The sequence below is a fragment of the Tasmannia lanceolata genome, unplaced genomic scaffold (assembly GCF_043159265.1).
Source record: "Tasmannia lanceolata isolate RefF3 unplaced genomic scaffold, GAP_Taslan_0.1 ptg000002l, whole genome shotgun sequence".
Classification (NCBI taxonomy): domain Eukaryota; kingdom Viridiplantae; phylum Streptophyta; class Magnoliopsida; order Canellales; family Winteraceae; genus Tasmannia; species Tasmannia lanceolata.
The window spans coordinates 52,132,844-52,156,142 of NW_027518679.1; the positions used below are offsets into that span (position 1 = coordinate 52,132,844).

General features: G+C 39.8%; 4 protein-coding genes across 6 annotated transcripts; 2 read left to right on the top strand and 2 right to left on the bottom strand.

Annotated features, from left to right (window-relative positions):
* Positions 1–846: 846 nt before the first annotated feature.
* LOC143886750 (putative aquaporin TIP-type RB7-5A) lies at positions 847–2,835 on the top strand. The gene is made up of 3 exons (XM_077390865.1): positions 847–1,032; positions 1,825–2,075; positions 2,271–2,835. The coding sequence occupies exons 1-3, from the start codon at positions 906–908 to the stop codon at positions 2,643–2,645; spliced, it is 753 nt and encodes a 250-aa protein (XP_077246980.1). The 5' UTR covers positions 847–905; the 3' UTR covers positions 2,646–2,835.
* Positions 2,836–3,682: 847 nt separating this feature from the next.
* LOC143878061 (putative aquaporin TIP-type RB7-18C) lies at positions 3,683–5,833 on the bottom strand. The gene is made up of 3 exons (XM_077380413.1): positions 5,031–5,833; positions 4,659–4,909; positions 3,683–4,156 (listed from the first exon to the last, which is right to left on the bottom strand). Exons 1-3 carry the CDS (start codon positions 5,155–5,157, stop codon positions 3,782–3,784), a joined length of 753 nt encoding a protein of 250 aa, XP_077236528.1. The 5' UTR covers positions 5,158–5,833; the 3' UTR covers positions 3,683–3,781.
* A 350-nt stretch (positions 5,834–6,183) lies between these two features.
* LOC143878035 (formyltetrahydrofolate deformylase 2, mitochondrial-like) lies at positions 6,184–16,413 on the bottom strand. Of its 2 annotated transcripts, none has more exons than XM_077380411.1 (8): positions 16,222–16,412; positions 15,922–16,034; positions 14,988–15,138; positions 14,790–14,863; positions 14,551–14,710; positions 10,631–10,729; positions 10,439–10,525; positions 6,184–6,494 (listed from the first exon to the last, which is right to left on the bottom strand). In XM_077380411.1, the coding sequence occupies exons 1-8, from the start codon at positions 16,357–16,359 to the stop codon at positions 6,348–6,350; spliced, it is 969 nt and encodes a 322-aa protein (XP_077236526.1). In that variant the 5' UTR covers positions 16,360–16,412; the 3' UTR covers positions 6,184–6,347. The 2 variants fall into 2 exon arrangements, with proteins under 2 accessions (XP_077236526.1, XP_077236527.1); XM_077380412.1 differs by having other exon boundaries at positions 6,470–6,608; positions 16,222–16,413.
* A 1,863-nt stretch (positions 16,414–18,276) lies between these two features.
* On the top strand, positions 18,277–19,382 carry LOC143878077 (uncharacterized). Of its 2 annotated transcripts, none has more exons than XM_077380417.1 (2): positions 18,277–18,435; positions 19,074–19,382. In XM_077380417.1, the coding sequence occupies exon 1, from the start codon at positions 18,277–18,279 to the stop codon at positions 18,433–18,435; it is 159 nt and encodes a 52-aa protein (XP_077236532.1). In that variant the 3' UTR covers positions 19,074–19,382. The 2 variants fall into 2 exon arrangements, with proteins under 2 accessions (XP_077236532.1, XP_077236530.1); XM_077380415.1 differs by having other exon boundaries at positions 18,277–18,431.
* The last annotated feature ends 3,917 nt before the right edge of the window (positions 19,383–23,299 follow it).

A 23,299-nucleotide genomic window follows, 5' to 3' on the forward strand; every position in this document is an offset into this window, starting at 1 on the left:
TGGTATCATTCCCCCAAAATAATTGTGTCACATTTTATAAACCCACATACGTTAATTTAGAAGGTTGACATCTACGCCCCATGTTTTAGTAGATACACCACCGACCTTATCTTTAATACCCTTTTTTGTTTGTTTGGTTGTCATAAATCACAATCCCCGATGGGCTGTAGGAGCCAATGAAGGAGTTCAAAAAAAAAGGGTTATTCGCAGCACGAGAAAAAAATGGGGGTGTACATATCAATTCCTTATTTTTTTATGCCCAAAATAGACATCACACTTCAATCACTTATCTATTTGGATTTGATATTCTAAAAGGGTGATGATATTTTCACCCCCTGCAGTACTTACACCCACCCCCCGCCTAATAACGTGACGTGATTTGACATAAGGTTGCTCACTTTTCATGTCAAATCAGATTATCAGAGGGGTGTGCACGTAATACAGGGCGGTGAAAATATAATCTCCCTTCTAAAAAGCCATTCTTGTGTCGGCTATTAATTACTACTTGAGTTGTTGTCTTGACTCTCATAATGCCAAATAAATACAAGATGGACGGTGGGCGGCAAATTATAGTATCCACATGATTTACGCCAGCATAGTGATTTATTCGTCCCCATTTCTTCCCCAGGCCACCCTCTTCTAAGTGTAATTTTAACTACTCTTTTTACACTGTAAGGGTGTGGCCCAGGAAAGAAAATGAGTGAATATATCATTTCCACATACACCAACATATTCTTTTCAATCATTCGCACCTGTTCATGGTGGGCCATGGCCGGTGCCGGGCTAGTCTTATGTCGAGCCCATTAGAGGGCTATAAAATGAAACCATAACTGTCTCTATGGCTCAGAAAGTTAGTAAGAATTCTCCCAAAATCTCACATTCTAACCCCCCTTCAATTGCCAAACATGGTGAAGCTCGCATTTGGAAGCTTTGGTGACTCATTGAGCTTTGGATCATTAAAAGCGTACCTAGCCGAGTTCATCTCGACCCTCCTCTTTGTGTTCGCCGGTGTTGGATCCGCCATCGCCTTTAGTGAGTATACTCAAGGGGTGCAACTCGGGTTGAGTTTTGAGAATTCTGGTTGAGCTTTTACCTTGAAAGGTCGGGTTTGGATTGATTCCAATTCATTTTTTAGCAAAAGCTCAACCCCGACCCAATTTGCACCCCTACTCACGCATTCACACACAACTATCAAGGGATTATTTTCACTTGGGCATGTTTGACAACAATGAAAAGTTATTCCATAGAATACTCTTAGAGCCCAATTGTGTGAGAGGGGTAGAGAATGAAGGAGAGGGAGATAACAGAGTGGGAAAACTAGTGGAAAATACCTATTCAGAATTTGCTTGTTTTGTTTTCACTTTTCATGCTCGGCTCATTCCAATCCTCTCAAGTTTCCCTCTCTTCTGGTCCATCTCTCACAACTGGGGCACAAATATTCAATGGAATATCTTTTCACGGTGGCCAAACATGGCATAAGACTATTTCTTTTGCGCGTAAAATTTATTTTACACCCATTTTATGTTGATAAAAACGCCTGTATTTTTTGCATGAATAATGCTGGAGCATACTGATTAATCTAAAAAAAATCCTTGAATGCTACACATGTTAAATACTATCTTATTCTTTTGATAAAAACACCCTTTGAATAACTTTGAGAACATGATTGTTTTGCCCTGAAGTTTTTTGTTTTTGTATCCCTATGAAACCACAGTATTTTTTGATATGAGAAATGCTATAAACTTTAGAAGTGATTGAAAGTCAAATTCAAAAAAAAAAAAAAAATTAAATACCATACTCAATTTTCCTATGTACCATGTGTAGATAAACTGACATCAGATGGGGCATTGGAGCCTGCGGGCCTGGTAGCGATCGCCATAGCCCATGCTTTCGGCTTGTTCGTCGGAGTTTCCATTGCGGCCAACATCTCCGGTGGCCATCTGAATCCAGCTGTCACCTTAGGATTGGCTATTGGCGGCAACATCACCATCCTAACTGGCATCTTCTATTGGATAGCCCAATTGCTAGGCTCCATCGTGGCATGCTTCCTCTTGAAGTTCACCACCAGTGGAATGGTAAATCATCATAACAATCCATTATCTCCGATTTTAAGTAAGAAATCCACGTTTTAGTTTGAAAGCGGTGTAAAATTTCCCTGGCATCTTCTATTGGTCCCACTCAACCCCATACCTAGGCGGGCCCCACTTAGGACCGTAACATCATGCAGACCCGGTTTTTCTAATGCCCTGTTTTTTCCCGGTTTTTTTCAGGCAATCCCGACCCACAGTGTGGCTGCGAGTATGACCGACCTAGAGGGTGTGGTTATGGAGATCATCATAACGTTTGCACTCGTATACACAGTGTATGCCACGGCCGCAGATCCTAAGAAGGGGTCGCTCGGAACTATTGCTCCAATCGCGATTGGGTTCATTGTCGGGGCCAACATCTTGGCCGCCGGTCCATTCAGTGGCGGTTCAATGAACCCGGCTCGCTCATTCGGGCCCGCTGTGGCCACAGGAGACTTTTCAGGCAATTGGGTCTATTGGGTGGGCCCCCTCATTGGAGGTGGCCTGGCCGGGCTCGTCTACGGCGACATCTTCATTGGGTCCTACACCGCACTCCCTGCTTCCGAAGATTATGCTTAAAATGTTGCTTTTTCTGCTTTGATTTGGGGGTTTTCTCAATAAAAGTGTAGAAAGTAAGTAGAATTTCTTCTTCTTCTTTTTTTTAATGTTTTTGGGTGAAATCTCTTGTTGTGCTCTCCTGCTGCTTGAATTGGAAGGTTGGCTTTTGTTCCTTTTTAAATAATGGAAAAAATGTCATTTTTCGAGGTCTCATTGGTGGTGGAACCTATTCTCATTTTCATTAGTGTACACATCCGACATTGATTATTCGAACTCATGTCATTTGTCCAACAAAAATCAAATGTCTAGCTTGCAATTCCAAATGCTCCTGGCTATAATGAAAACAATTCTTCTAGACATGGGCGGACGCGGGGAGGGGGGGGGGGGGGGGGGGGCGCGCAATTGCCCCCTTGGAAATTCAGATTTTTCCCATGTATAAGAAGGGAATTTGCCCCCTCCACCCTCTCTGATACAACATTTGCCCCTCTCTCTATGTGACACCTCTCTCTCTCTCTCTCTCATTTACGCCCAACAAATGAACGGTTTGGATCATCCATGATGTGTGCCCAAAGTATTTTTTGAAAAATGCTAGACTTCACAATCTTCACGCGCTAACAACATATAAAAAATTTTAAAAGCAAAAAGCAAAAGAAGATCTTTTTTCATGCTGTATACGGGTGTAAAATAGTGGGCCCCACCCATCTGAACATGAGGTATTAAGCCCACAAAATATGGTTTCTAAATTGTGGGCTCCATATGCACATGTTAGGGACTTATGGGGGAGATGGTGGGTCCACCTAGCAAAATATGAAGTGTAAAATGACGGGCCCCAACATGCTATAAATACCATTCTCTGCCACTCTTGATACAAATTCCTGGATCTTCTTAGAGGTATCCGAAAAAAGTCCTTATTTTGGCCGGACAAATGAACGGTTTGGATCATCCTTTGAAGTGGGTCCCTCACTGTACTTTTGGAAAAATACTGGACTTCCTAGTGATAGAGGAGAGAGAGAGAGAGAGAGAGAGAGGGAGGGAGAGATCATTAGATCATTAGCAAGAATATTATTGGTTGAAAGAAAAAAATGTGTACAAAAAGTAAATCAATAAAAATAGTTTCCATTGATATGGTTATTGTTATTTCCTGATCTTGAAGGAATCTAAACCACCAAGGCCTCCACTACACCATGAGTGGATTCCCAAGGAATCATGAGATTCTGGTAGACGAGGCCTGCTATTCCAGCACCAATGAAGGGCCCCACCCAATAAACACCATGGTTCTTGAAATTTCCACTTATCATAGCGGACCCAAATGACCGGGCCGGGTTCATCGAACCCCCTGTGAACGGACCGGCTGCCAAGGCATTAGCACCCGCAACGAACCCGATCATAATGGGCCCAATGATGCCCATCGGGCCCTTCTTCGGATCCATCGTTACATAGATAGTGTACACTAATGCGAATGTTAGGATGCTCTCTAAAACCACCCCTCCAAATCCTGTCATCTCCGTCGCGATTGCACTAGCAGGAATAGCCTGAAAAAAACCCGCAAATAAGATTTTTAAGGACATCCCTAAAATTTATTATTTTCCTCTAAATTGTTTTTTTAATGATATTTTCTTCTTAAATTGTAGACAGAAAAAAAAAATCCCAGTTCAAGAATTTTTTTTCTTGCAATCCAAACAGGGCATTATTTCATTGGTTTGCTGAGCGCGCAGCAGCAACATGAATTAACCCGGTTTGGATGGCAAGAATTTTGTGGAAAAGTTTGGATAGGAAAAATATTTCTAAAATTTCCTACTTTTCTTACACACGAAAAAGATAATTAGAACCGACCCCGTTCAAATTTTATTCAGAGGGACTTATAATTTATGATAATAACTAGTCCAAACTAACCATCATCATATAATTTCCCCGTAAATTGTGGAAAGAAAAAAATTCCCAAGAAATTTTTTTCCATCAGAAATGTTTTTCTTGCCATCCAAACGGGTAGGGGTGTAAATATCATTTGTGGAAGATAAATTTCAAAATGCTGACCTGTCCAGCAGTGAGCACTCTCAAGAGAAGGCAGGCCATGGTGGAGCCCAACAACTGCACAGCCCAATAGAATAAAGCCGTGGTGATGCTCACGTGGCCTCCAACAACCAATCCAAACGTGACAGCTGGATTGACGTGGCCCCCTGAGATGTTCGCTGCCATATAAACCGCCGCGGATAACGCAAAAGCGTGTGCCACCGCTGCAACCACTAGAGAAGATGGATCTGACGTGGCATCCGGCGTCATCTTACCTGAAGACACGTGGCATCTTATTAATCAGAAACAGATTTTGAAGAAAAAAAAATCCATAGTTTCTACGGATTACACAGGAATACAGTGTATAAGAGGAAGAAAAAGAAAAGAAAAACTCACTTGCAGACATTGTGGATCCAACGGCTGCGAAGACGAAGATGAAGGTGGAGATGAACTCTGCGAGATATGATCGGAGGGCTGTGGGAGTGAGAGATTTCTCCAATCGGCTTAGGGTCGTTGAAGCCATATCATGCGAGGAGTAAGTGAGGAGGAGTGTCTGTATCAATTTATTTATAGTGCGAGAAGGGTTGGGTTGTCTACGAAGAGGCGGGATCCTGGTAGGAAGTGTTCGTCCGCGAAGAGTCGCATACTTTTTATTTAACGTTAATGGGAAAAAATTTAAAATTTGAAAAACCAACGGGTGAGAGAGGCTATTTTAGGGATTGGATGACAAATAATGGATGGGGATGCTATTTGATGATCTAAGCCGTTCATCTACTTGTGCTGGATATGGATGGCCCATGGCCCACCAGATTATTGGGTCCCAGTACCACAGGCTTTTCTTACTATTTTTCGTGGGTGGGTCATCGTAAAGATCAGTTTTTCTACACTGTTAACAGGTATGTGGAATCAAGACCGTTGATTTAAGGCAACCCAAATGGTCCCGATCTTTCTGCAAGTTACAGGACTGAAAAATCAAATGGTTTAGGCTCTGTTTTTTTTTGGATTTTGAAAGCCGATTGTGAGTCCAAAACTGATTATTGGACTCACAATCGGTTCTTAAAATCCAAAAGTAGGTTATTCCTGTAGAATCCTTAGGCGTGTTTGTTTTGGATTTTGAGAACCGATTGTTAGTCCAACTCTTAGGCCCTGTTCGTTTAAGATTATAACAACCCATTTTGAGTGCCAAACCAATTATTGGACTCAAAATGAGATCAAGAGGCTAGAATCATGGGAACAAAATGGGGTCAACTCAAATGGGCCGGACTTGTGTTCAACATTGGAACAGATGGGCCCAAAAAGTGGCGATTAGGAAAGAGGACTTAACATCCAATTGTTTATAACATTTTTTCCTGTAATTGTTCTCTAGTTAGCTTGGTGGCCATTTTAACTGTCATCTCATTTTAGCAAACCTGTAACCATAAATATCGATATTCAAAGTACTGCTTTGTTATTTGGATCTAACAACATGTGTTTTTATGCTATCCTATTTCTCCAATGACATCTATGAAACTAAATCCATGTAAGCTGTGCAACCAACATGCTAAATCAGTAATCTACCAGGCTCCTTAAGAGCGCTCTGTTAAATTAAATTGAAACCAGTAATTAGTGGCATTGCTGTCAATGCACAAGATTGATGATAAAAAAAAAATGAGACTGAAAAAAAGAAAGGAAAGATTCCATACAAAGTGTGACTCTTTGCGTCCACCTTGTTCTTCAAAATACAACAGTCTTGGATTCCTCGTAGGGCAGCACTCGAAGCTCACAGTATGATTTAATGGCCTTTGCCAAGCATTGTTTCTCAAGATTCTCCGATTTCTGTACAAAGCTTTGTAGGTTGTCTCTGTGGGAAACTCGCTCAACCTGCACAATTAAATTGCAATCAATTGCCAATTTCGATCACTAATGGGCGGCCCAGTGCACGAGGCTCCCACCATTGCGGGGTCTGGACAGGGCTAGATGTACGCAGCCTTACTCCTGCCAATTTCGATCACTAATATCATGTAAAATGAGGATAACTATATCGATTAACAGCAATTTAAGGGAACATTCATGGGAAACCAAGGTAGAACATATTCGAACATGTAAGCGTACATGTAAATGAAGACAAAGGAAAACCCGACCACACAATAGATATGATTCATGTGAATGTCCTGATTCCTACATACACAGTAGATTATAAGATCAACCACATCACGAGTTTTAAGCATTCAATGATTACCCATTGAATCAACCAAATGAACTTTAGTAAAAATTATTCATGATTTGGTTAAACAGATTTGAAAGTAATTGTAATTTAAGGTGCAGTTTTGTGAAATAGACAATGTTTCTCCACTCTTGCTGTCACTGCCTTGTCTCTCTCAATCGCCAGACAAAGTATATTTCCTAGCCAAACAGTACAATTAAACTTCTAGGAAATGACATCATACCATTAAAACAGTGTAAAACTGCATCCTTCTAAAAATACAAGGTGCCACCCAAAGTGTGAATTTGAGCTGTTCTTGGGTAGGTTAGGGAGAGGTTTGAATGGGTTTCATGTGCAGCTAGCAGAGAGTTTGGGAGAAGATGGAGGGGTTTGTTAATAGGGTTTCATGCGGCTGAATCTGGGAGGTTTAAATTGTGGGATTCCCAAGTGTAAGGCTAAGCTGTATGGGCTGAAACAAAACAGAGAAGATTTGGTGCAGGTTTAAAGGGTTATGGGAAGGAGGTTTCACGAAGAGTTTATAAATGGTTTTAAGGGGCTGTTGGGTATTACGGTGGTGAGAAAAATCAAGGAGAGGGTGGCCTGCGGCAAGCAAAACCAGGAAAACTAGTTTCGGGGTATATACCGATTGATGGAAGGAAAGAAATGGGAGGCTATTCAAGGGTCAAGTGAGGGGACCTGCTTTCCTTTTCATTAAAGTGATAGCATTTACAATCTCCTGGGTAAAAGTTTTCCCATCCCTTGCATTTGTATTAGCGTATGATATTTGGGAAGGTTGGAACGAAGTATGCATGGGTGTAGAAAAGAAGCAAGTTGTTTCTCAAGTTTGGGAACCTCCGCCTATAGGCTACCTTAAGCTAAACTTTAGTGGATCTAGGTTGGGTAATCCCGGACCGGCCGGAATTGGGGGATCTTGAGAAATGACCAAGGGGGGATTGTTTGAGCCTTTGTGGGTCCCATAGGGACAGCGGACGCTTAGGAAGCTGAGGTACGTGTAGTCCATCAGGGCATCAAACTATTGGCATCTAATGTGATGGACAAGGTAGTGATTGAAGGGGACTCTTTGAACGTCATCAAATGGCTTACGGGGCCCAAAAAAAATCCTTGGAGATTTGATCGATACTTTGATGAGATTTCATATTGTATTAGATATTTTGGTCTATGCTTCAAGCATGTCCGTCGATCGGCAAACAAGGTGGCCGATAGCTTGGCTAAATTGGGGGTCTCGAAAGACGGAAAGAGTCCCTAGCACTTTTTGGCTCTCTTCTGCCGTAATTTCTTTTGGTTCCCTGTGTAATTTTATCTTATGGTTCTCTTGTATCTTGTATCTTGACCATCTCGTTCTTCTTTTTAATAAAATTGGCAAAAAAAAAAAAAAAACCGATTGATGGACAGACGAATGGGAAAAGCCCTTTCGTTCGGTGGTGCGTGGATGATGCCAGATGGTTCGATCCGAGGAGAAACCTCACTCTGATACCAACTGACGCAGCAGAAACGTGCGGAAAAGGCGAAAAGCATTGTCTTCAACTTGGTAGAAGAAGAAGAACGTCTTCTTTGATAAAAACTCCTGAATTCACTCTCTCAACTATTACTAATTAATCCTAAGATTCTAACTTATCTAGAATTAGAAATTCTAACTAAAAAAATCTACAAAAGATTAGAAAGTATCCTACATCAAGAACTTACCGACTTGCTGAGAACTTGGCCGAAGCACTCGGTTTGGCCAACCTCTGATTATGAGTCCAAACTTCAAGATGTGGAATAATTTAAGCTATATTTTTTTTTTTCATTTTGAATACTTTTAATGCACCTTTTTATTAATCATTTGCTTTTTTTGTAGCCTCCGTGCATCGCACACCGAACACATAAATAGATGATACATGCTAGCTACGCCAATGCTTGTGCCACATATGCCACTTCGAAAAAAAAATTCTAATCATAATAAATCTCCTTAGATATTTATGAGTTATTGTGATTACCATAGCCTGACAAACTGTTTCATCTTTGACAACCTACCTTCTACGAAGGATTCATGTTCTAAGCAATTTTTTCTGGCATTTTTACGAGATTACCATTGGCGTGCAAAATTCTTTCATCACTGACAATCTACCTCCAGAAAATTTCAGAAAGTTTGATAGTATCCCCACCATTGATTCTCATGTAAATTTTCTTTGCAATTAACGCCCCTAACCTTTTCCCGACTAACATAGCAAAGCGGAATATATTGACAAGAAGCTTATGTGCAGTGCCACACAATCATGAAGAGCTCCAATAACCACTAGTACGCACGCCAAGATCTCCTACAGATAGTTGTAACAAGAAGTAGCCCCATTAGAAGCCTCCATTGTGGTTACATTTTCTTCGGTCTCTTCTCACCGCATATTTGTTCTGTATCAAATATATTATGGGATCAATTTGGATTGGTACTAGTTGCTCAGGAAAGGTGTTCTAAATGAATATTGAGATTTAAGACCATCCTTAAGCTTCCTGCTCAGGAGCCTCTATACTGGGGTTTCTTCACCTAGCATGCCTTCACATCTCTGTTATAGCTACCTGAGAAGTCCATTAAGAAGACCAGCACCATTTACAATGACCACATCGCACAAACATGAGTGATCCCCATGATAAATTCTCTTAATCTGTGAGCCCAGACATGAAAATCTTCTCTAGATACGCAAAAGACAAAATAATGAATAGCATTCATTCTATTGTTTCCAGAATTGTTTCCTGACCAGCAGAAAACAAAACTATATCTTGCAGCGTTTCTTCAATACTCAACTCAACTCAACTAAGCCATTGTCCCAGACTAGTTGGGGTCGGCTAATGAATCCTTTAGAAAATTTTCATGAAGAAGGTGAAAGGATCTACGCGGCCCAAATTGACTAAGTCTTATCCTTACACTAGTCGGGTTCGTCTACATGGATCATTTTCTTCCATTCTATCCTATCAAAGGTCATGTTCTCTGTTATGTTCCTAGCCCTCAGTCTTTCCTCACTGTTTCTACCGAAGTTGTTTTCAGTCTGCCCTTACCTCTTTTTACTCCATCAACTTGGCAGGGGTCACTCTTCTCACTGGAGCATACAAAGGCCTATGTTGGATATGCCCAAACCATCTTAAGCGGTGCTCTCTCATCTTCTCCTCAATTGGTGCCACCCCCACCTTTTTACGGATGTCTTCATTTTTAATTCGATCTAACCTTGTGTGGCAGCACATCCATCTAAGCATTCGCATCTCCACTACACATCTTATGCACATGCTGCTTCTTGGTGGTCCAACATTCTGAGCCGTACAGCAAGGCTGGCCTCACAACTGTCTTATAAAACTTTCCCTTCAACTTGGTAGGGAATTAAAAATGGTTTCTTCAATAACGTTGTTAATTAAAAATGGTTGATGGAATGCTCAAAGTTTAAACCACCAAGTATCTCAATGAGTTACAAACCAATCAAGAGTAACTGAAGACTTTTTTTTTTTGAAAGGTAAAGAATTGGATAAATAGAAAAATGGGGGGAACCCCACAACCGAGGTGGTCAATACAGAGTTTGTATCACTAGAAAAATGAAGACTAAAAGATAAAGAAGGGCAATTATGCAGACAATCATCATACCATCTGTTCAATAATAGGACCCGTGTCAAGTTCTTCAGTTACAAAGTGACTTGTTGCACCAATCAACTTCACACCAGCATCATATGCCTGCAAAGTTGTAGCGCAAATTAAACAACTATAGCTAAAAAGCACGTGATATAATAAAATATTGCAAACCCAAATGATCCAAGAGGATATGGAAGAGTACTGAACCTGTTTTGAAGGATTCCCACCCTTGAATGATGGAAGAAGGCCATGATGAATGTTAATTATATCCTTCCCATAGATTTCCAAAAATTTTGCAGACAATACCTACAAAAATATTCAACCTATTATAGACGATATAGACTTCAAACAACACAAAAGGTAATTCAGGTAAACCTATAATTCTATATCGATATGTAATGTATCCAGATAAGGTTACACACAAGGAAGAATATAGTGATTTACAAATTCAGTCAATGTGTGTGTTGCGTGATTCCCAAAATTAAGAACCTTAGCGTGACTCTAGGTCAGTTTCATATCCCTATACATTTTCCTCTGTTTCTTCTTCTTCTTCTCTCCTTCTCCACTCTTTTTTTAATTTTCATTCCCACAAGCCTACAACAACCAACACCTCTACCAGCCCATCACCCATAGCTTCTACCCAAAATTTAAACCTTACCCTACAAACTTCCCAAAAATTAAAACCCTTAACTTTAACCCAGATCTTTTTCCTTACCTGTTCGAAAAATTCTATATACTTTTTCATAGGTTTGTTACTTACTATTTATCTGTACCTATTTAGCACTTTAACAACAAGAAACCCATTTGCCCGGATTCCATTTACATACCTTAGATTTGCGGATTAGAATTCTGAAACCAGTTGCTATTAAATCCTGTAAAGCCTACACTTTAAGAGAATATTCCCCACCTGCTACAACTGTTGGAAGGCTGCACTAAGGTTCCTCCCTATCAGATCTATTATAGACCTTTTATAGACCTCAGTACCAAATTCCTATTCCAGATTTTCCCCAGAGCTGAAACAAACTCGTCTTAGACATTTTGTTATAGATCTGTATTGGTCTGTTATAAAACCCAATACAGTTTTAGACCGATACTTGAACTGTTATAAACCTGTTATAATTTCTGCAGACAGTTCCTATTCAGACCTGTTCCAAACCAATCACTGATTTGATACTGACCCTAAGGCCATGTCTCGCACCAGGAATTTTTTTTTCATGATCAATTAGTATCTCCAAGTGGTGAGAGGGGGGTAGGGCGGGCGAGAGAAGGAGAGAGATTTGAGAGGGCACTACTGAAATGAGAGTTAGAAGTGGCTAAAAATCAGGAAAAAGTCGATCATATTTTGAGTAGAGTTTTTTGTTTCCTGATTTTTCAGGCTTTTTCTTGCCCTATCTTCACTCAATCCCTCTTGTATCTATCCCTCCCAGTCTTCCTCACCACTTGCAGAAGCTAATTTATCACGAAAATAAATTCATGGTAGCCAAACGTGCCCCAAATCTTTACCTGAAAGGCCGAAACACCTTTTATCAACCGTTATGCATTCTTACCATCAAACATTCCATAAGTAGCTCACCTTAGGATTGCTGAGGTTTATCCAAATCCCTCCAACTGAAATGAGGGTGAGAAGTGGCTAAAAATCAGGAAAAAATCTATCATATTTTGAGTAGAGTTTTTTGTTTCCTGATTTTTCAGGCTTTTTCTTGCCCTATCTTCACTCAATCCCTCTTGTATCTATCCCTCCCAGTCTTCCTCACCACTTGCAGAAGCTAATTTATCACGAAAATAAATTCACGGTAGCCAAACGTGCCCTAAATCTTTACCTGAAAGGCCGAAACACCTTTTATCAACCGTTTTGCATTCTTACCATCAAACAGTCCATAAGTAGCTCACCTTAGGATTGTTGAGGTTTATCCAAATCCCCCCAACAGTCCACACTTTTCTCTCATCAAGTTTAGTCAAGTCTGCTCCCTAAATCCTCACTAGCCCAATTCTGATCTTAAGACATATCAACATTCTTTCCCCTTTCTGTCCTACATCAGTTTCGTATCAGAGCTGCCTGTGCCCGTCCCCGCCCAAATTGGGAATCCCAGCCCCGCACAGGGCAGGGCGGATCCCCGTTTTCACTAGTGAAATTGCCAGCCCTAGAGCTACAATACTAGGTGCCTTTCCCTTTCCGTCCTACATCATGGATCCTTCTTAGCAAATCCATCAAAAGAGCAGCTGGATTCAAATATTTTGAGATGAACTGCATGTGGTAGTTGACAAGCCCAAGGAACAATCAAAGTTCCTCCACTTTGATTGAAGCCTGTCACTCTTGTATGGTACAGACTTTCTCACCGTCCATGTGAATCCCCTCCCCCCTCTTCTCCTACCTATTTCATGTCTCACGAACATGAAGCGTGCTCGGGCAAAAGAGAACTGCAACTTCACATAAAGGTGGTTCATTGAGGTGTAGAGGGTGGCCGGAGCATTAGTAAGGCCAAACAACACCATTTGAGACTCAAATATGTCATATCTTATATCACAAGTTATTTTAGGGTCATACCATTAGAAATCCACATCTGATAATAGACAGGCCACAATTCCAGCTTTGAGAAGTACCTTACTACTTGTTCTTCACAGTCACCTTGTCCGTGCCTAATAATCAACACACAACTGCATATTCTATTATGCTTCTTTTGAAATAATATCAGGGCACCAAAAAGGGATAGACAGCCTAATGAATCCCGATTCTAGAAATTCATCAAGTTGACTCCTAAGTTCATCCAGCTCAAGAGGGTCATCTCGTAAGGGCCTCGAGTTGGGGTACACCCTCCCAGACTCAAGCTCAATCCTATGGTCCATTGCCCTTCTCAACAACAATATCACCAGTAGTTTTTTAGGCACAACATCCTTAAAGCTCTCCAAAACAAGTTTGATGCCCTAAGGGATTGGGGGTAGCCACAAAGCTAGCTTCTCCCCTCTTCAGGCCCTTCTTCAACTGAAGATCTGATATGTGCTCGATATCCTTCTCCTGTCTCAACACAGAGACCATGCAAGGGGCTCCTCCCTAAACATGAAAAGGGAGTTGACGCAGGGCATCGGTAAGATTTGATCAACTCAACTCAACTCAACAAAGCCTTTGTCCCAAACTAGTTGGGGTCGGGTAAATGAATCCTTTAGAAAAAAAATTCATGAAGAAGGTGAAAGGAATCTACCCGGCTCTAATCCCGGCTCCAGTTGAGTTCTAGTCGGGCATCGGTAAGATTTGATATGATTTAGAAATGCAATCCCCAATAAGATATGAAAGTCATCCTGGGGTGTTGTTGCTGAGCCAGTGATAGGATGCGTTGTTGAGATCACCATCTTCATTTTACTGGAGCCTTTTTCAAGCTTCAACTTCAGTCGTTTCGCTTCCTGATCAGAGGCAAAATTTGTGTAGCACCGTGTTAATCATTGCTCGAGTCATCTCGCGTTGATGCATGCCTCAATGTACATCAACCTCCTAGATGGGATCTTATTTTTTTAAATGGCGAGATGGGATCTTCTCTATTGTTTGCCCCTTGATAGCGTTGAGCAATCTTAGGGATCCCATCTTGGGTTCCCCTTTTTTTGAATGGTAATCTCAGGTTGCTCATCTTCATCCTCCGCATCTTCATCTTGATTCTAAGGTGGAGTTGCCACAGGCTGCAGAGCATCAAAGGCTTGCTTGCTTGCTTCTGCAGGTAATTGGCCACCCAATATGGCCCTTTGCATATGAAACATTCACCCCTTAGTGCATGGTTTAGATTAAACTACTATGCATTCCCATATACATGGTTTTCTGCAATGTTGTTAATACTCTTCTCGGGTTAATAGTGTTGCTTATTTAACTTTGGAGAGTGAGCTAGGCACCTCAGCTCTCCTGTTTCTAAGGTTCTAACAGAAATTGGACTGGCAACCAATTTGTGATTTATTAGAAGAAGTTTGATCATGCATTCATATTGATTCTAGCTATCAATTTGAAAGTTTACAGGTCATATTGCAAATGCATCAAAGTTGCTTAATGCACCATGGACGATTCAACAAACAAATAAGTATACACTCTTACAATGGCGAAGTATGGTGAGAACCACCAACACCAAAAATATTTTGAGAATCAAAACTACCTGCATATATCTAGCAAGCACCAGAAAATCAGTACGTCCAACCAAATCCAAGATCTCTTCTTCTCTTTTGTTTCCTGAACTCGTGGGTAAGTAGTGATATGGAATTCCATGCCGTTCAAGAAACCGAATTACATGAGTATTTGGAGCTCTCTCGTGATTACTGTGAAAATGGATCATTAAGGCTATGAAGTTAGAAGGATAATATTCCACCAAAATTATTGTTCTTCTTAGAACTTTACCTTATTACACAAGTGATATCTACAGGAAGTCTCCCATCCTGCCATCCATGTAACAAGTCCACCAAACAATGGTCCTGTGACAGAAATTGTTTCGAGTTGGATAAGAAAGAATTAAAGCAAAGTACATAAAGCTTTAAACATGAAAGAGTTCTCAATGGAGCACATCAGAATGCAAACTGAACACACAATCAGCTTCACCTGCTTTGAAACAAGAACTGCTATTTTATACTTTGGATCTAGATCAGGCACTCGTACGATAGATTTTTGTGCATTGAACAACTTTGATAGTTTGAGAAAGTCCTCATCCATCACTGCTCGTGGCCATCGTGCAGGGTTGAAGACAAATTCACTGAAAATCGCATCAGTAGCTACCTTTAGTTTCAATTAAGATAAAACAAAACATTAATGACTAATATATGAATAGAGATGGTTTAGTTGCACATGGAAAATGCATCTCAATAGCAGATTCTTAACACTATTCCTTAACATTAAACATACATGGTCATGTAATGAGAAACACTAAGGCCATGATTGGCAACCATGAATTTTTTCCATGGAATATTAGCTTACCCTGGTGAGAGAGGGCGGGAGAGAGAGAGAGAGATAGAGGCCTGAGAGAGACTGAGTGAGGAGAGGGCAAGAAAACGCTGAAAAAAGAAAGGAAAAATATAACTCCACTCAAAATACAATTTATTTTTCCCTCTTTTAAGCCATTTCTCACCCTCTCTCTCCTTATCTCATCCTCACCACCACTCTCCCACCATTGATGAGACTAATATTCCATGGAAAAAAAAAATTCATGGTTGCCAAACATGGCCTGATTTTAACATCAATGTTCAGTGAAACAGTGAAGGTTCAATAGCAGATTTGAAACAACATTAACATTAAAGATTAAACATAAGGTAGATTTTTGAAATCTTAGCAAACAGAAAATTAATTGAAGAAGATGCACTGCCAATCCACAAAATTCTATGATTTTAACAAGAAGAGATTAAAAAAAAAATCATACTGGAATTTTCTATTCCATTTGAATTGAATACCAAAGCAAACAGAGTGCAAGAGAAAATGAATTCAAGCCCGCCCTGCTAATTTCTGTTCATTGAAATGACGCAATGGAATAAGAAGAAAATACCTTCTGGAATAGAAGAGCTGCTTGCGTTCTGGAACGAAAACATCAACACTCTGTATATTCCCTCCACGCGAAGCAATGCACTGCGAAAGCTTTGCCACGATTCCAACTGAGTCCTAAAACAAACGAATCCAATCCATCTAATCTAAACAGAAGCCGAAATCCCATTTTAGCTACTACTCCTCAAACCATATCTATGAACAAAAAAACCCTAATGGCCTGAATAAAAAACCTAATCTATGAACAAAAATCAAGTTTTTTTTTTTTTTTTTTTTTTTTCTGCTGAGGTTGTGTAGAAGATACCGGGCAATAAAAGACGTGAATTCCATGAGTGGCAGTGGAGGGAGAGTCGTGAGATTCTCCAGGAAATCTCCATGAAGAGAAGGGTCTTAATGAATAACCTACGATTTGAAGGAAATTCGAGACTCTTCGGATAAGCATCTGTTTTTACCTGTAGATTTGCTGTACAAACTCCTCCTCAGATTTGGGGCCTTACACAAAAGTGGTGTAGATTTGGTTCCTCGTACCGGCCGATACGAGGACTCACACACAGTCGTCGAAGTCTTCGTTTCGGTTTCGGCCGATACGATGACACACGAATTTGCGGGACCCATCGGCAATACCCCTAAATTTAAGGGATTTCAACCCAAAATCTTGCTTTTTGGTAATTATTTAATATTATCCCAAATTTCGGCAGAATTTCGGTTAGATAAAATAGCTGTTAAATTTATTTCGTCTGATTTTGGCTGAAATTTCGGTTTAGGTGAGGAGTGACCAAGGTTTAAAATTTCGGTTTCGGTACCGGTTTCAGACCCTGAAATTTTGAAATTTCGGTCGAAATCTGGTACAAGCCCCAATTCAATAGTGAAATATTAAATTAATATTAAAAAAAAAAAAACAGAGTTTTTTGGGTCAAATTTCGGAAAAACTGAAATTTCGACCGAAATAAATAACCGTTTCGGTTTTTGGTGACTTCGGTGTCGGTCTCCACCGAAATTTCGGATTTCGGTCGAAATTTAAAACCATGGGAGTGACTTAGTGAGGACGCATTCGGAAACCGAAATTTGAAACCAGTTTTGTGAAAAAGCTTGGAAAGGATCTAAAATTTCCTTCCTTTTTTTAGACATGGAAAAGTTATACGGAACCAACCAATATCTTTTATTTAGAAGGGCCTTCAATTTATAATGAATTTCCTACCTTTTTAAGTTTTCTTAGACCATGAAAAAATTAACCAGAGCAAATGAATATCAATTTTTATTTAGAGGGGACTTCAATTTATGATGTCCCTCTAAATTAAGCATAATCATATCATTTCGTGAAGGAAATTAACCATTGGATATGTTTTTATTGCAATCCAAAAGTTCCAAACAAATAGTTATCCATCAAACAACTGAATTTTTTGGTACATGAATTTGATAAACAAAGAATGTAAAATCCTTGATTTTATAACCTAAACCTGGATTTTATAACCTAAAACCTAGATTCAATAAGCCGAGTTTTTATATGATGAAAGGCCTTATGGTCCATTATTTTTCAAAAAGTACCGTGGCCCACACTATAGTATGATCCAAACTGTTCATTAGATGGGACACAATCTAAATAGGCTGTGCCCCAAAAATCATTTTCATAGGTTGACCCATCAAAGGGAGTACACATGAGAGGGTTGATCCTAACTATAGATCGGATGGTTAGGATCAACCTATGGAAATGATTTTTACTCCCCCCTAACAGATATCGTTAGGATATACAAAGGGGTGGAGGAGCAACCGTTAACTCTTTAGGCTTAAAAGTTAACGATTTCTGTTAAGAGAGAGATATCCGAAGGGGGGAAAATATCGCTGTCCAAATGCTTTGTTGTATTACATTTTTTTTTGAGTAAAATAGCAGGGAATGTAATTCTCCTAATTATCCGAGGGGTGTTTGGTAGGGATTTAGCATAAATTGAAATTTTGCCGGTTATATCGGCGCTTGTCTCGTCGGGTGAATTTCTCCAAATCAATCATTATACAAAAACTCCTGTAAGTCATAACTCATAACCCGCAAGATTTCGGAAGATTTCACAAAGTTATAAAATCCTTGTATCCAAACAGTTGGTAAAAGATTCCAGTAGTAGGGTAGAAGAAAGCCAAAATCCCTCGTCCCAAAGAAGAAAATCGCAGAGGAATCGTGCCCTAAATTTTCAATCTGCACAAGGAGAGACGATGCCTGTAAGATAAAGAACCTCTCTATCTCTCTCTCTCTCTCTCTCTCTGAAAATCTAGGGTTAGGTTTTTGTTTTTGAGCTTTTAGATTGCAGACTTGAAATCTATGATTAGGCTTTTGTTTCCGAATTAGAGATTTGATATAAGCTTGTTTGAGATGCAGCTGAGGAGGCTACTGGAGGTCGAACCTCCTTCTCCGGTGAGGTACATAATCGGAGCGGCGATAATGATGATCGGAGTAGTTTTTCCGGTCGGTTACATGATGTTCCGCAACAAGCGCGTTCCATCCTCTTCTTCTTACTCCAAGCAGACGTAGGTGTGGTTTTTCTTTTTCTTGATCCTTTCTTTTTTTTCCCTTGAAATGCCGTTCTGGTTCCGAATTTTACATTTTTTTGATCTGGATCTTTGAAATTGGCATTAAATCGTGCTCAAGGTTTTAAATCTCGGTTTCGGTGGAAATTTCGGCCTAAATCTTGTAAATTTCGTGGAAAATTTTCGGTTTCTCTAAAATTTCTTGAAATTTTGAAATTACGGTGGAAATCTTAAAGTAATTTTTGGAATTTCGGTGAAATCCTGTAAAAGAAGGATTTAATGCGAATTTCGTTTCATTCTTGGTGGAGTTCTGAAATTTCGGCTGAAATTTAAAACCATAATTCGTGGCAACTACATAGATCTTCCAATTTTTGGTTTGGAATTTTACATTTTTTGTTCTGGATCTTCCAATTTGGCATCAGAATGTGGCAACTACGTAGATATCATTTCATTGCCTGACATTTTTTTCTTTGGTTTTGAAGGATAAAGGCCTGTGCCTTGTCTTTTTTCTAGATCTGTTTCCTTTTTGCTTCAAATGTTTCTGATTCGGAATTTTACATATTTTGATCTGGATCTTCAAAAAGGCATCAGGTGGACGTAGATCTGATTTCATTGCCTGACATTTTGTATTTGGTTTTCTAGGATTAAGGCTTGATCTAGACGAAATTTTGTCTATCAACCCCTTCTCTTGTTAATGGAAGGCTTGCCGAGTGAATCAATGGTGAAGAAGAAGAAGCTTTTGTCACCTGCGGATCGACCGCTAATGCAGGTGTCCTGATTCGAGTTTTAATGTGAAATTCTGATACATTGTTCTTTGGAATTGTGCATGCCTATTTCTATAAGATGACTGCATTAGTTATTGTTCTTTATGGCTTGGAGAATTGCATTGAAGACTATCTCTTCCCATGTTTGCTGAAATTTTATTTAATTGGTTTTGTGTTTGGTTGCGTACTTGCGTGTTGTTTTCATGCTACCCAAACAAATAGTCATTGTGTTTTTTGATGCCTCGTTAAGGGTTTCACAAAGATATCCTTTTTGCATAATTAATTGGTTCAAAAGGTCAATGGGGGTCTTAATCTTGCCATTTAGATGGTTTTGTCAGGGAGCACTTGATTATTGATGGGATAAGGGTGGTCTATAAGAATAATGGAGAGGATGGTATTTGTAATGAAGTTGAGGGTGTGTGAGTTGTGGATGGTTTCTTTCATAGTTTAGTTTGTCAATTACGATTGATTTTCTGTGGCCAATTTTGTTGTCTTAAATCAGTTGCAATCAATTTAATTTGCCTTGGTGGCATAATTGAAGTTATTATTCAACTGAGATTGGAGCACTCCAACACGCCTCTTTCCGCTCCTTCCTGGTTGCAAGATTGAATCCAACCAGCAACAATAACTTCAATCCCACTCAAATTTAACATCTTTGTTGTCTACTTAATCTGGTTGAAGGGTGAGCAGGAACTAGGTATTGTGTTGTGATTAGTGTTGTATGTGTGGCTTTGGTCATTTTTATTAGCCCGTGAAAAGGGTGGTGTCAAATGATGGAGTGGAGATGAATATATCGTGGTGTCTCCGGGATGTGTAATGGATGCATGCCTTTTAAGCTATTTCGGGCTTCCTCTAAAGCAAGTAATATTCCCGATTTTTAGGATCCGGTTATTGTGAGAGTGGAGCAGAAATTTGAATCATAGGCTAAGATTCTTTTGGATGGAGATGTCTATAGGAATAGGATCCACTTGTTAGCAGGAACGTGAACAGCCCAAAATTGATAGGGTTATAGGGCAGTTTATTATTATCGATATTCTTATTGAGTTTGATTAATTTTATGTTCACGTGGAGACATACCCATTGTTAAAGGCAATAAAGTAACTGAGTCTCAATGTCCAAAGACCATCTTAGAAGCTGAAGAAATGAAGAAAATTCCTTATGCATCAGCTATTGGGAGTTTCATGTACGCCCAAGTCTGTACTTGCCCCGATATTGCGTTCGCAATAAATGTTCTTAGCAGATACTAAAGCAACCCTAGAATAGATCACTGGAAGGCTACTAAGAAGGTGATCAGGTACTTGCAGAGGACTAGGGATTTCTCACTCACAGAATATCCTTTTCATTTGAGGTAATAGGGTATACAGACTGACTTTGCTGAATGTCCATATGATAAAAAGCCGACATCAAGATACATTTTCATGTTGGCTGATGGTGTTATTTCTTGGAAAAGTGTAGCAGTCATAGCTTCATCGACTGTGTAGGTAGTGGTTTTCACCGAGAGGTTTCCATAGCTGACGGTTCATACACGTATGTGTTGGTTGCCTTGTAAACAAGGACGTGGGAATCATCCTTGTTAGTTTTCCTTTGACGGATAAGGAAAGTAAGGAGGTAGTGGGTAGTTTTCCATGAGAATAGGTCACAACTCTAACTCTATAAATCTTTGGTTCCATTAAGTTTGCTGATCATTGAAGCAAAGAGCATAAGGGGAGGATAGAGTTGAATACTGATCTTACAATCCGATTCTACATGAAGCAACAAAATATTTCTTATATCTTATAAAATATTTTGTTGTTAAAAATAAAATAAAATACATTGGTGGTATCAACTCTAAGTCCTAATGGAATGGCATCTTGTATTCTGACGATAGCAACAATGATATCCTAGTCTCAAGTCTCAAGTCATCATGCTCTCTTATGCCTTTTGGGATTAAAGACTATATTGATTTCTTACCCTTGCCTCAAAACAAACAAATCTGCATGAAATATTGCAGCAACAAAACTATGCGACAAAAGGTTTAGTGGTTTAGTTTGGTGATCTGGACCACTCATGATGGACCACCATCATGTGACACAATGTATCTTGTACCCAAGCCGAATGAAAATCTCATGAGTCATGACAATGCACCAGATCTGTGGTCTCCAACTAGATTCAGGACTCAGTATGTAAGTGGGTAAACCAGAACATAAGTCTAGCCATTACAGAAGTAATTTCTTTTAGGAAATCTTTCAAACAATTGGTGGCTGTAAACAAAGTACATAGCTAAAGTTATTTTAACAGATTCATTAAAGAAACGAAATCCCCATTGAACATTTCAATTCAATGCCACTTTTAAACAAGTCAGGACTGCCAATACCAAAGCAATTTCTTTCAAGAAATTTCCCGAACATGTGGTGGCTTCCAATCAAAATATAACTATTTCATATATATTGGCTGAGCAAACCTGCCTCTGATACCACGAATGTTAACATAAACTAAAAGCCAAAAGATGTTATTGACTAAATTGATACAAACATCATGTAGATCTTACAACCAGATTCTACATGAAACAATAAAACATTTTCCTTACCTACCATGGTTGTTATCCACTTTCAGCAAGAACAGTCTCTCTATCCTCCTTTTCCTTATGGCTTTTGATTCGATGATCAACAAGCTTGATATAGCATGAGATTTATAGAGTTAGAATTGGAGCCTATTATCGTGGAAAACTGCACACTGCCTCCATGCTTTCCTTATTCATTAAAGGAAAACTAACAAGGATGATTCTCACGTCCTTTGTTCACAAGGTAACCAATACATACATGAACCGTCAACTATGGGAACCTCTCGGTGAAAACCAAATTTGATTGGAGTGTCCATTTGGGTTTTATGGAAAACGGTTTTAACCGTTGCAAAGACCAAAATCCAACATTTTAGTTAGTGATTTTCCGAAGTGATTATGGCTGTATGGGCTTCTTTACCGGGGCATGATATGCTAGGGATTGTCGTGCATTTACCTTGGATGGTATGAAAATGATGGGCTGGGGGTAATTGGTTATCTTGTTGGGAGACCTTTGGAAGCTTCGAGGTTGGATTGGATCTCTGACTGGAGCTGTTCATGCAAATTGAGTTTTTTTCGACGGGTTGAGCAGACTGGGCTTTGTAACCAAATTTTAATGTCGTCTGTTTTGTGGTTGACAATTTGGGCTAGAGTGATGAACTTGTTAACTTCAAGGGTAGATCTTTCTCGTGGACTGCACAATGGAGAGCATTATTGGTGTGTTACTTTTTTTTTTTGTTTGAACAGCAAAAACTTGGCAGGTGGGTAACTTAATAATGGTTTGATCTGCACGCAAAGGTTTTTGGATTATATGTTTTCATCAGATGAGGTGATACAGTAGTAAGGGTATCATTGGATCCCTGGTTTTATTTTTTTTGAGGCACTTCTTTAGATTTGATCATTCCGAATTGGGAAGTTTCTCCATGAAGGTTGATCTGGAATGATGCAGTTGCCAACGGCAGCTCTGGGTGATAGGCTAGCTTCTAGAGACCAGATCTTCACTGGGTTTGGACTTGCTTTGGAGAAGCTGTTCTTATTTGGTTTGTAACCTTATCTGCAGTGGGGATAATATCATTTCATTGGTTTGCATCATACAGCTACTGCAGTATTTTCCATGGTTGCCAGAGCGGGAATCGAAACGGGAATCGAAAGCGGGAATCGAAGGCTCCGAGGGAAGAATCCTACTTAAGGTTGCCAAAGCGGGAATCGAAAGCGGGAATCGAAGGCTCCCAGGGAAGAATCCTGCTTCCTTGGTATTTTCAGGTGGCCTTTTACTCTTTTGGCTTGGACGGGGTCCTTTCTGTTGCTGCTGCTATGGAAAAGCTACCACTCTCTTCATGGATCCTGGCACGTTGCATTGTCTCCCTCCTTCCGTCATTATTCTGCTAAACCGTGATAAAACATCCATTGTGGACCCACAAATGCCACGTGTGGCAGTTATTTTTTCATTAAAGCGGCACCTTTGTTCATGCTGGGTAAGCTGTGGGATTGAACCTCCAACATCTAGGTTGGAGAACAAAGTCTCGACCATTGAGTTAGAGGCTCAATCCTAATTAAAGAGGTGCAAT